The sequence below is a fragment of the Vulpes vulpes genome, chromosome 1 (assembly GCF_048418805.1).
Source record: "Vulpes vulpes isolate BD-2025 chromosome 1, VulVul3, whole genome shotgun sequence".
NCBI lineage: Eukaryota > Metazoa > Chordata > Mammalia > Carnivora > Canidae > Vulpes > Vulpes vulpes.
The window spans coordinates 125,155,011-125,167,781 of record NC_132780.1 but is presented as its reverse complement, the minus strand read 5'-3'; the positions used below and the strand labels follow the sequence as shown (position 1 = coordinate 125,167,781).

At 46.4% G+C, this 12,771-nt stretch overlaps 1 protein-coding gene across 31 annotated transcripts in view; it reads right to left on the bottom strand.

Annotated features, from left to right (window-relative positions):
• KALRN (kalirin RhoGEF kinase) overlaps positions 1-12,771 on the bottom strand; it is a 656,402-nt gene that overhangs the window by 3,611 nt on the left and 640,020 nt on the right. For all 31 annotated transcript variants that reach the window (XM_072725283.1, XM_072725286.1, XM_072725313.1 and 28 more), the window contains 3 exons: positions 12,093-12,257; positions 9,898-9,976; positions 3,751-3,951 (listed from right to left, as the gene is read on the bottom strand). In XM_072725283.1, the coding sequence (XP_072581384.1) occupies positions 3,751-3,951; positions 9,898-9,976; positions 12,093-12,257 (445 nt within the window). The remainder of the gene's footprint in view (positions 1-3,750; positions 3,952-9,897; positions 9,977-12,092; positions 12,258-12,771) is intronic.

Sequence of the window (12,771 nt, the reverse complement as noted above, 5' to 3'; positions counted from 1 at the left end):
ACAGAGAGAGAGAGAGAGAGAGGCAGAGACACAGGCGGAGGAAGAAGCAGGCCCCATGCACCCAGGAGCCCGATGTGGGATTCGATCCCAGGTCTCCAGGATCGCGCCCTGGGCCAAAGGCAGGCGCCAAACCGCTGCGCCACCCAGGGATCCCCATCGGAGCTTTAAAATCTCTCCTACTCCCTCTTACAAACGGACGTCTATGCTGCCACACATGCGTATTGTATCTATTTGTTTGCTTGTTTACTTATCTGTAAGATTTTACTTACTTATTCGTGAGAGACACGAAGAGGAGAGACACAGGCCGAGGGAGAAGCAGGCTCCATGCAGGGAGCCCGAAGTGGGACTCGATCCCAGTACCCTGGGATCACAACCTGAGCCCAAGGGAGACGCTCAACCACTGAGCCACCCAGGTGCCCCACACATGCATATTTTAGTTAGAGCCCCAAATTAATGTTTAGAACTAAAATCAGTTAATTTAAAAATCACACGTGATGTGCTCCACGGAAGAAATCTGTGTAACCTGAAGACACATTCTATGTTGTTAAACTTGAAATTTTCTCACAAGGGAAAAGGTCTGACACTCCATTGAAAGGTTAGATTGCAAAAGAGAGAAAGTCTTCAGAGAGAAAGAGAGAGAGCGCACTTCCTGGTTAACAGGACGCTTGGGGGGCTCAGCGGTTGAGCATCTGCCTTCAGCCCAGTTCCAGTGAATAAGAATTCACTGGAACCTGGTGGCTGTGAGCTGCCCCAAAAATGTTTTGCAAATTCCTTTCATTTATCAGTTTTCAGTTGAGGAAAATAGAAAGTGGGCAAAGTTTGTCTTATGCAGTCTTGACCCTTTTTTGGATCCTTTGCCTTTTGAGCAATTTTCTAATCGTAAAACCCATGACCGAGAACATGGATGGTGGAGCCAGCCAGATCCAGATTTGAATCCTGATTCTATCACCTAGAGGCGGGGGGTGGGGGGGGGGTGGGGGGGTGGGGGGGGTGTTGGGACAAGTCAATTAAACTCCGTGTTGGTTTCTTCATTTTTAAACTGGAAATCACAACAGCAATCACGTTATGAGGGCCGTGCAAGAATCAAGTGAGACAATGAGGCCTTTGAACATAATTGGTAGCAATCGTAAGTGCTCAGTAAACAGCGTTTCCAGGTCCCCCGCGCCCTCTTAAGGAAGGAGTTGACCAGATGTCACACTGCTATTCTCTGTGCATTGAGCTGACAAAGGCACATTCCCCAGAAATGCTCAGGGGAGCTTGAGCCAGAGGCAGAAACGACCTTACCTCCTCCCCACCCCACCCCACTCCAGCCAAGTTTCCCTCCCCTTCTCTAGCCGGTTCCTTCCCTCCTGGTCTCTCCTGCTGCTCTCCTTGACAGGAGTGAAGCCCTAGGGCCCTGCCAAGGGTGGGGTGGGTGTGATAGGCGTGGAATGAAGTAGGATTGGGTTTGTTAGGTGCACCCCACCCTTCTCGCAGCACTGCTCCCAGACCTGCACGTCTCAGCACCAGGCTCACTCTCAGAGCTTTTGGGTAATGCAGATGCCCAGGCCCCCCTCAAACTAGGCAATCAGAACCTCGGTTGCCTGACGGAGAAAAGCTCTACAAGAGGTTCGGGTGGCCACCAAGGAGGTGATCTCTGGTCACAGGGTTTACCTCAGGCACGGCCTCTCCACTGATCTTTCCTGGACCTCTAGTCCCACAAACACATTTCTATGTTCTCTCACAGCAACTCTCTCCAAAATACATGGTTCTTTCTCAGCATTTGCCACGTTAAACTGAAATCATTCACTTGCCGACTGGTCTTCTTCATCAGACTTTGGACTTCTCAAAGACAAGAGCCACCATCTTCTCATCTTTATTCCTTCCCCGCTGGCCCACAGGGAGTGCTCAGTAAACATTTGCTAAACTGGCTCAATCCGCTATTCATCTGATTTAATCCCTGTAACCTCTCTGAGAAGTGGAAATAATTCTTCAGACTTCACAGATGAGGACCTGAGGCCCGGGAATCTAGAGGCCCTGCCCCAAATCACAGAGCTGGGATCAGAGTCCAGGCTCTTCATTCCAAGAATTGCACTGTGGCAGCCTGGTAATCGGCATGGCTCTTGGAACGATGCAAGCTGGCCAAGGTGAAGGGGCAAAGGGTCCTGGGTCTGCCCTATTACCTTGATATGCAAGTGATGATACCTTTTTACTGGAACTCGGGTGTCACACGTTGTCACATGTAAATGAAAGTAGTTCACTGCCAACAAAATACACCTTTTGAGTTAGGAAGCTCCCAAGAAACAGGTTGGGTTCTGGAAGCCTGCTTATAAGTGTGTTTGTTAAATCCAAGGTGACAGTTGATCTACTACACAGCTATGTAACGTATCACAAAAGAATTACAAATATTAATAGAGTTGGTTCTGTTTCTTTTCAACCAATTAAAAAAAATGTAGCTAAAGATATTTTCGCCTTTTGGATGTCTTTTTTTCAACATAAATAAATTTTAGGTTACTGCTTCAAAGGCCCTCATACACAAACACCTGGACAAACCAGCACACAAGAGCCACACTAAAACGACAACTGAAAAGCTGTAAGTGGGGGCACTTCTGAACATAGGCTCATGCAGCCATACACAGCACTGGTCTTGGGTGCATTGGGTGCAGGGTCATTGGCAGGCATCTGATGACTTTTCTATGAGGGCTCCATACTTCTGAAAGGACTTTGTTCTTTTTAGCCTCTGTTAGACCCTTGTGAACCACAGGACATGAGCTCTGTTCTTAGCTTGGGGCCATAGTGGGGGAGAATGTGCTTTATTTGATGCGTTCCGGGGCCAAGTATATGATTGCCCGAGTTTCTAGAAAATCTGGAATGAGTGGACTATTTCAAAGGTAAGGCCCCACTTTATTTTTTATTATTTTTTATTTTATTTTATTTTATTTTATTTTATTTTATTTTATTTTATTTTATTTTATTTTATTTTTTAAAAATATTTTATTTATTTATTCATGAGAGACACAGAGAGAGAGAGAGAGAGAGGCAAAGACACAGGCAGTGGAAGAAGCAGGCTCCATGCAGGAAGCCCGACGTGGGACTCGATCCCGGGACTCCAGGATCACACCCTGGGCCAAAGCCAGGCACTAAACTGCTGAGCCACCCAGGGATCCCCTATTTTTTATTATTTTTTAAAGATTTTATTTGTTTGAGAGAGAGTGAGTGTGAGAACAGTGGGAGGGGGCAGAGGGAGAAGGAGAAGCAGACTCCCTGCTGAGTGGGGAGCCTGACAGAGGGCTTGATTCCAGGACCCTGGGATCATGACCTGAACTGAGGCAGATGCTTAACCGACTGAGGCACCCAGGCATCCCCAGGTTAAGGCTCCACTTTAAAAGGAACTTCTTGAGTGGTAGACTGTGTATGCTGTGACAGTGGATCAATGCACAAACCCCTCTTTCATTTCAACTCCACCCCTGTCAATAAGCCAACTGTTTCCCTAAACCCCTGCCCAGTCCACGAGTCCATAACAGAAAGAACATGAGAATCAGAGCGCGACAGATACGGGTTCACGTCCCAGCTTCTCCATTCCCTAGTTGTAAGGATCTGCCTTATCGCTGATTTTTTCTAATTGATAAATGGGAACCACATTTTTATAAAATGGAGGGACGTACAACACTACGTACACCACAGGACGTTGTACAAAACATGACTGCCACTTCCAGCAGACAATAAATAGCCCAAACAGCTGGAGATCCCCTAAGAAAAGCCTGTACTTACAGTTCTAAAATCAGGATGTAGGATGTAGGGGACTCATAGGTGTCATGGAGAGTGATGTACTGGGGGTGCTGCAGGTGCTGAAGCAGGGCAGCCTCGTGGGCAGCTTGCTCTTTTTTCTTCATTTTTTTGCTGACGAATTTCACGGCGACATCCTTGCGGGTGGCCTTGTGAATGCACTTCTTTACTATGGAGAAACGGCCTCTGGAAGGCGAAAGGGAGAATGCATGTTGCTAAGCTTCATAATCAAGTAGGTCTTGTTTTATTCAAGGATGCGTGAAGTTTTATCTGAAACGGTTAGACTAACATTTTTATTAGGAATCCTACTTTCCTCCTTTTAAATTATAATGTTTTCTTTCAGAAAGGCCATGTTTTCCTTCCTTAGCATTTCAGGGTTCTTTGAGATGTGGAAAACTAATATCGTTTTTAGTCAATAGATTTCTCCATCACTTTGAACAACCACCATGGGGTCAGTTTTCTAAGCGGAGTATATTTCTCTAAAATACAACAATAATAATAATGTTAAAGAAGGAGGAATTCAAAAAAAAAATAAAAAAAATTAAAAAAAAAGAAGGAGGAATTCTACTCTGATAATTTCAAAGACTTTTTTTCTTCAAAGACATTCTCTAAAGAGACAAGTTTTCATTTTTTTTCATATTATCTTGGTATTATTTATTATCTTGGTATCTTCCTAATATACACAAAAGTACAGAGAATAATAGATCTGTGCACCCAGCAGCCAGCTTCAATAATTATCAACATTTTGCCAACTTTATTCCATCTATTCCTTTCCTACCTCTTGCCTTTCCCTGTAGTATTTTTAGCAAAAATCCAGATATCATGTTATTTCACTCATAAATACTTCAGTTTGCATTTCTAATTGACAAGGACATTTAAAAATGTATAACCACCATGTCATCTTCACATCTAACAAAATTAGCCAGACCTAAAATAGAATGGTTCCCAGACTCAGCTGCAGCCCAATAGGAGCTAGTAAGAAAGTGAATTAGAAGGGGAACTGGTTAGCAATGGGACCGGAGAAAGGGAGTCAGAGGTGACAAGCAGTGTCACCCTAGGCCTGTCCCTGAGGCACCCTGACCCATGAGTAGAGGAGTCAAAAGAGTCCATCCCTCTAGGGGAAACGGCTGCATCCAACACCATGGGCACCATGAAGATTGTCCAACTGACTCCTTGACCTCGCTCTGTGCTCACCAAGTACTTTCTGACAATAATAATGTTTTTCCGTGATAGATTTTCACTAAAAAAGAGAATATGCCAATCAATACTAATTGATTAGCAAATACTAATTGAATGCCCATTATACAGAAGACGTTATTCTTTTTGCACAGTAAGCAAATATTTGGTCAAACCGATAGCTCTATATCATAAAATAATAAATTACTTTTTTTTTTAAGTAATCTCTATGCCTAATCTGGGGCTCCAACTCACGATTCTAAGATCAAGAGTTGCATGCTCCACTGACTGAGGCAGCCAGGCACCCCTTCATTATGTTTTTGGTTTTTGTTTTTGGCTTTTTTTTTTTTTTTTGAGATTTTATTTATCTGAAAGCCAAAGAGGGAGAGAGCACGAGTGTGGGGAGGAGGAGAGGGAGAGGGACAAACAGACTCTGCATTGAGCCCGGAGCCTGAGGCAGGGCCCAATCTCACTATCCTGAGATCATGACCTAAGCCAAAGACAAGAGTGAGGCGCTCAACCACCTGAGCCACCCAGGCACCCCCATTCTGGCTTTTTTTTTTTAATTAATTTTTATTGGTGTTCAATTTACCAACATACAGAAAAACACCCAGTGCTCATCCCGTCAAGTGTCCGCCTCAGTGCCTCTTGTTTGATTATCAGAGGTCACTCCTCCCAGAGGATTTTGGATGCATGAAAACAATTGAATGCTAAGGAGAGCTCGCCTGAACTGAGTGGCCATGTTCAGGTGCTCCTATATCTCAATTTTTAAAAAGGGTTTTATTTATGTATTTGAGAGTGAGAGATTTGGGGCAGAGGGAGAAGCAGGCTCCCCACTGAGCAGACAGCCTGATGCAGACTTGATTCCAGGACCCCAGGATCATGACCTGAGCCAAAGTCAGCTTAACCGGCTGACCCACCCAGGTGCTCCTGTACCTCAATTTTTTAAAAAAATTGTGCTTATCGAAGTCATGCATCCCCATGATTTAAAAAGTCAATTAGCTTTAAGGTTTCTTATTAAAACAAATAGTATCCCATCTTCCCACCCTCATTTTCCTCACCTAAGTGGCCGTTTAACATACCAGTTAATTATATTTTAGCCTATTGTTTGGATAGTCTATGTCTGTGTGGCTAATTCTTGGTGTTTGACACCAACTCTGGAAAGGGAGATGTTATCCTCTCTCCCCTCCCTGTCCCCATCACATGGCCACTTTCTCCATTCCCTGTCCTCCCAGCAGAATGATATTTTAATCAATATTCAGGGTTTCCATTATTGCAACTAGGTCAGGGGCTAGTCACAGTTGAAGCTCAGTAAACTACGAATATTTTCCTTTTCGTGATAGAATTCAGTCCTCATTTCTGACAAAGACTGCTCCTTCTGAGGACCACTCCAAGATTAATCTGGGACTAAGAAGTCACTGCAGGGTAACTGAGTGGTGGTTTATATCGTAGTTCAGTCCTCAAAGCCTTGCTCAGCTTCGGTACTTTGTGTTCTATCTCTGCACAGCTTGAAAGCAGCCCAGGATTTGTGTTGTTCCATGCACAGAATTAGGGGATCTCCCTCTTTGGCTCTTCTCATTGAGATTTCCCACACATTCTTTGGCTCCCATGGGCCCGTCTTTCTAGATGGGATTCCTTCAGAGTTTTAGCTTCTTGCTTAAGCTAAAGCAAGGAGACAAAGAAGGGAGGCAGGGAAAGGCATTTTCCTCCTTTGTTCAGCTTGAAGGGGATCCTCTTTCCTGCCTTTTGGCCAGAACAATGGGTTTCTTTTGGAGCTGCTCCCTGTGCATGCTGCTCAGTTCCCTAGTTTGGCCCACCCTTGGGTTAAACCCAACAAACCAACCAGAGAATTCACTGCCACTGTCCTGGACTTGCTTCAAGTTTTAACTGGGCTCCCCATTCTCCCTGTTATTTGCTTTTCAGAATCTTGAGGTAGTTGCTTTTTGGTATTTTGTCCGGGGATTCTGGTTGTCATCAGTGGGACAGATGGGCTACCATGGGCTTACTGTCTACCTTGGCCCACTCTGGAAGCTGGCTCACTCTAAAAGCTGGAGACTGAACAGTGTTTGGAAGCTTTGAGTGTGGGGGGTGGAGCCTGTCAGCTCGACCCATCACTGTAGGGTGGATCTGAGTGGATGGTTTAGTTGGGAAAGCTCCAAAGTCAGTATCTTTAAGACTTTCTTCTTGGGCTGGCCAGATTTCCCAGAGAAAGATCCTCCTACTTCCTGCCTGGGCAGAGAAGCCCCAATTGTCTGCTTGTAGAAGCTGAGTGGCTAAGAAAGCTGGGGTCCCGAAGACCCAGCATGGATACAGTCTCATAACAGGCCTGTCTGCAGGGAGGTTCTGCTGCCCCACACTGTGCCAGCGTCCCTGAGAACAGAGGCACTTGGTTTTACCCTGTCTGGAGAATGGACGTCCAGCCCTTTCCTAGATGGGGTGGGACAGTCCTACAGCTGCCTGCAGCTGGAGAGGAGATCTGGAGCCACAACCTCACACAGAGTTTCAGCCCATCCTTCCAATTTCAGCATCGTCTTTACACCACTTTGCCGAGGTACTTGACTCTGCCAGGACCCAGGCCTTTGAGGAATTCTGCTGCAAAAGTTGTACTGGCTCTGGAATTAGTTGGAACTGACTGGAATTAGTTCCCCAGGTCTCCTAGGTCATTTGTCACTCTCTCACTTGTTTTCTGCTTGGAATGTGTTACTATAGTTGTCTCTCCTTCCAGTGTCCTCCTCCTTATGTGCCTGATCAGAAAAATTCCTTTAGTGGAGATTCAGTGATTCACAGATGGCCGTGGTCAACTTGCAATCCTGCCCTGGCCCTCCTACTTTTTTGGATCATGTACAGGTAACCAGTCAGCATTCCCAGGGGACAACTCTCTGGGTTCTTTACATTGCAGTGGTGCCCATCTAGCTTATTTTGGGCTAACCGTGCCATGCTCAAATGCTCTTTCCTTCTGTAGATGGACTTCAGGAGTGAAGGTATTTCTTTTGCATCATCGTTTTTATAATACTTAATTACCAGAGAGCCATTTTTAACAATATAGTCCTATAGGCCCAGAATTTTAGGTTTAAGTGTAATAGAGAAAGTTGACTCACTTTTATGGCTCACAGATACCTTTCGTGTGTCTCACATAAGTATCTATGTGCTTTATTTCCCTTCTATTAACATACAGTATTTTTGAAGGATCTTCTGAAAATACGAGGATTCTACTTGGAGGAGGGAAAAACCTTCAGATTGTTGGGGATGAGATTTAAAAAAAATAAATTGTTTTGAACAGATCAGAAACTTGATCTCACCTTTGGGAAATACTAAAACATGCACCTCTTCTAGCTAAAACAGGACTTAGCCTATGGCTATCAACAACAAATGCACGTCTTGGGAAGGAATTCAGTGGTGCATCTAGGTGATATAAGCAGTTTCATTTAGAACCAGGTGGGGGTTATACTAGAATCATACCTAGCTTCACAAAACTTCAATACAATGGGGCAAACTACATTTTAATTGCTAGAGCTTATTTTTTGACAAAAATTGCTACAGTGAGCGATCACATATGCTAGTAAAACAAACACAGGCTTCAGAATTGGGTAGCTCAAGGTTGGAACCTTGGCTCTACACTTACTAGTTGCGGGACCTCAAAATCATTACATAACAAGGCCTGGGTTCTTTTTCCTGGAATCTACTCAACCACCACCTCACGGTGTGGTAAGGATTAGATTAAACACATCTCCTAATAATATCTGTATAGTATTTGGAACACTATAGATACTCAATAAGCATCATCACCAACATCGTGTAAATTTCCATTGGCCTTTTTTATTTCTCCCTCTGTCCATACAAAGTAGAGTGAAGGTTGGTTTTTGAAGAAAGGTATTATGATGAAAGGTCATGAATTACATTGTGACTCCTACCTAAGAAATGGGAAAGACAAACATTTGGGCTCTCTCCACAAGCTGTCACAATTACCCCACTTAGGAAATTTTATGCTTCATCGGGAGATGTCAATCAGAGGCACAGATGATGGTAATGGCCCACCGTTAGTGGGTGCTCTTTTCTTTAAACATCTGGGGAGGGTGGAGGACTTCCAAGAGCTAATCCATTTTCTCACCTAGACCACGTGCAAACTAATGCACACATAGAGATGAACCTCCTTTTTTGTTTCTTTCCATCAACTATTTTGAGACAGGTGACATATTTTTTCATTGTTTCATTAAAAGTCATATTTTTATCTTTTTATTTTTGAGGACACACCTTTCTAACCAAACTAGAGAGAAACAGAGGTTGTGTGTGTGTGTGTGTGTGTGTGTGTGTGTGTATGTATGTATGTATGGGGGTAGGGGGGGTCCCAGACTGGAAATATCCATAAAACAATGTGATTGGGCTTGACATATGGACATATATAGAGACCTGAACCAAGAATTAGTGGTTATACCTTCTTCTCAGGAACTTCTAATGAAAAACTGACCACGTACTGCAAATAAAGCAAGTCCCAACAAAAGTCAAAGGGTCAGCATCATACAGATCAAGTTCCTCAACTACAATGTGATTAAGTTAGAAATCAGTAACAAGAAGATAATTTGTAAAAACCTCACAGTTGGAGATTTTAAAATATTTCTATTACAATTAGGTCAAAGAAAAAAAATCACAGTTGACCTAAATGATAATGAAAGTGCCACGTATCACAACTCAGGAACCGTTGCTAAAATAATACTTTGAAGAGAAGTCTGGGACTTAAATTCTTATATTAGAAGAGAAGAAAGGCTGACAGTTAATGAGTGAATCCTCCGACTTAGTGTAAAAAAAAAAGAGCAATAAAAATACACACAAATGTTCTAATTTTTTCTTACTCTAGCGAGAATACACTTAGTAAGGAAAACAACACTAAAAGCAAGTCATTATTCTGATGTGATGATGTTAAGTGCTCACGAACGAAGGAAGTGAAAACAAGGTCATTACCTTCCAATTTCATTCAGCTCAGTATAAGCTGAATCAAAATTTTCCTTCCAAGAAATGGTGGCACCATCAGCAGCAGCATCTTTGGAAGAGAGAGAACCCATTTATACTGAGGAAGTCATACAAGAATAAAGAAAAGGTCAACAGAAAAGCTCCTGCATGGCCCCAAAGCAATTCTCATGACCAAATACGGAGTCTAACTCGGTGGGAAAACGCCAGGATTCTCTGAAATGTGATTTAATAAAATATCATCAAAGGGGAAGCTGCCAGGACAGAGTCAGCAACCCCCGCAAGGCCCCCACCCCTGTGCCATCTACAGAAACAAAAGAAAACTGGGGACAATCAGAGATGTAACCTCTGGGTATTTTAAAATAGAAATTTGGTAGAAAAAATTAAGAGAAAGAAAAACGCATGGGAGGTCCAGAAACGCCAGTGAGAATCAGGGCTGAGGGGGCACGCAGCAGAGGTTAGGGGACGAGTTACAGGCCCAGAGCGGGGAAGGAGAATGTGCTCAGAACCTCCTAACCACGGTCACGGTCACTCTGCTGCGTCAGTGAGGGCTCCCGGCGCTCTGAATGATTTAGCTTAGCCCCAAATACAGGCCTGAGCACAACGTGTGGCAGCAGTACCTTGTATGATGTGTTCACTTCACACACGTGCACACGCACACAAGCATGCACGCCAAGACGTATTTGTGCTGTCCTGGGGACCAAGGCTCACAAGGTGCAAAACGGGGCAGGATTTAGTCAGCGGCTTGGGAGGCGAGGACCCAGCGGGCCCGGGGCTCTTCCAACCCGGATGCCCTCAGGCCACCCAGAGCACAGCCAGGCTCACGCTCAGGTGCCTGTGTCTGTGGAATTCTGAGGAAACAGAGACCCAGGGCCCAGGGTTCCCAGCGAGTCATGGGTCCAAGGGAGCAAGGCTACTGGGAGGGAGCTGAGCCCCTGGGGACAGCCCCTCCCAGACCCAGCTAGGGGCCAGGGGCTGGGCGGTAGCTGAAGGCCCTAGAAGCCTTGTGAGGCCGCCCTGGACACCCTGGGATCCCCTTAGCCCAGAAACACACAGGCTTGTGGTCTCTCCAGGGCAGTGACCTCCTCCACCCCGACACACACGGGCCACTCCCTCGTGTCAGCACGGAACCCCAAACTACTTGGGGATTTCTTCAGGCTGACAAGTGTGCTCTTCCAAAATGTTCTTGGGTGGGTGGCCCGGGCGGCTCAGCGGGTTAGCACCGCCTGCAGCCCAGGGCGTGATCCTGGAGACCCAGGATCGAGTCCCACGTCGGGCTCCCTGCATGGAGCCTGCTTCTCCCTCTGCCTGTGTCTCTGCCCCTCTCTCTCATGAATAAGTAAAAAAACCAAAATGTTTTTGGGACCAAGGTGGCTTGCTGAGACAGTGAACAGGTGGGATTTGGAAAATACTCACCCTAGCTAGTTGTAGGTGTATCTAAATTATCTGACACGTCTATATAAAAATGTACCCACCCTGAGGAGTGCCTGGTTGTTCCATTGGTTAAAAGTCGGCCTTTGGCTCAGGTCATGATCCCAGGGGCCTGGGATGGGGCCCCGGGTGTCGGGCTCCCCGCTCAGAGAAGAGCCTGTTTCTCCTTATCCCTCTGCCCCTCTCCCCACTCACATGCATGCTCTCCCTCTCTCAAATAAACAACAACAACAACAAAAATCTAAAAAAAAAAAACCAAACCATATCCACCTCGAAGAAAGACATTCTGGGAAGGCTGGGTATGGGGAAACTATCAGATACTCATTTTGATCCAGATCTTTCAACTGGGCTGCTTTCGTCTCCCCAGTTTAAGTGGTGAATGGGGCTGAGATGCTGTGAGGCTCACTCCAGCCAGGAAGGGGTTCCCAGGGGAGGGGACGTTGGGTGTTCCCACCTAGGAAAGGGGGCAGATAGCATCCAGGTGACTCCTGACTGCCCCTCTCTGTTCCTGGAGACGTACTCAGGTGCTCAGGGACCCTGGCAGGCCCAGGGTAGACATGGTGGTGGGACCAGGGTGGGGGTGGGGACCTCACTTTTGCTCTGGGTGAAAAACCAGACTTTTCAGCAGGTGTCTGCAACTGACGCTGACTTGAGTCCCTCGAGCCTCTTACTTGGCTGAGCGGCCGGCCCATCCGGGTGGCCCCACCTGGTCAGGTGCCCCCCTCCGTGCCCCGGGGAACCCCACCCCGGGGACTCACCGTACTCCGGGAGTCGGACGAACTCCGAGGGCTCGCTGGGAAGGCTGATCCCCCAGGGGTTACTGGCGCTGACTCTGAACTGATAGGGGCTCCCGGGACTGAGGTCCTCGATGACCAGGTAGGTGTCCAAGGTCGAAGCCACCGACTGCTGCCAGGCCTGGGAACCTAGTGCGCGATTTCGGAGGAGCGGGGAAGAGAAAAAGCCAGGGGGACATTGTTGCAGAGGTCTTTGGCAAGCAAACAAAGGGATGTCGACGCACTGCATTCAAGGAACAGTTGTGCCTGCTGCCTGGGTCACCTGCGGCCCCGCGGCCCGGCTGTTCCCCGCGGGGTGTGGATGCGGGGGGGGGGGGGCTCGCAGAGGGGGCGAGAAGGCCGAGATCGTGCAGGACTTACCGAAGGACGCGTGGCCACTTTTTAACAAGGCATAAAAATGTGTTATAAATAACAAGATGAAAGAAAATATGCATTTGGAAGCAGAAGCAGAGGGGAGCCGGCCAGGCCCCAGCACTCCACGCGTGAACCACACCGTGCAAGGCGGCCACGTAACCCTCTCCTTTCACTTTCACACTTAAGCCGCCAGAAATCCCGCGGGGTTGGGAACGTGGGAAACTGAGGCTCAGAAAGATGAGATGATTTTCCTCAAGCCGAGTGGCATGATGGGCTGAGAGCTGAGCCG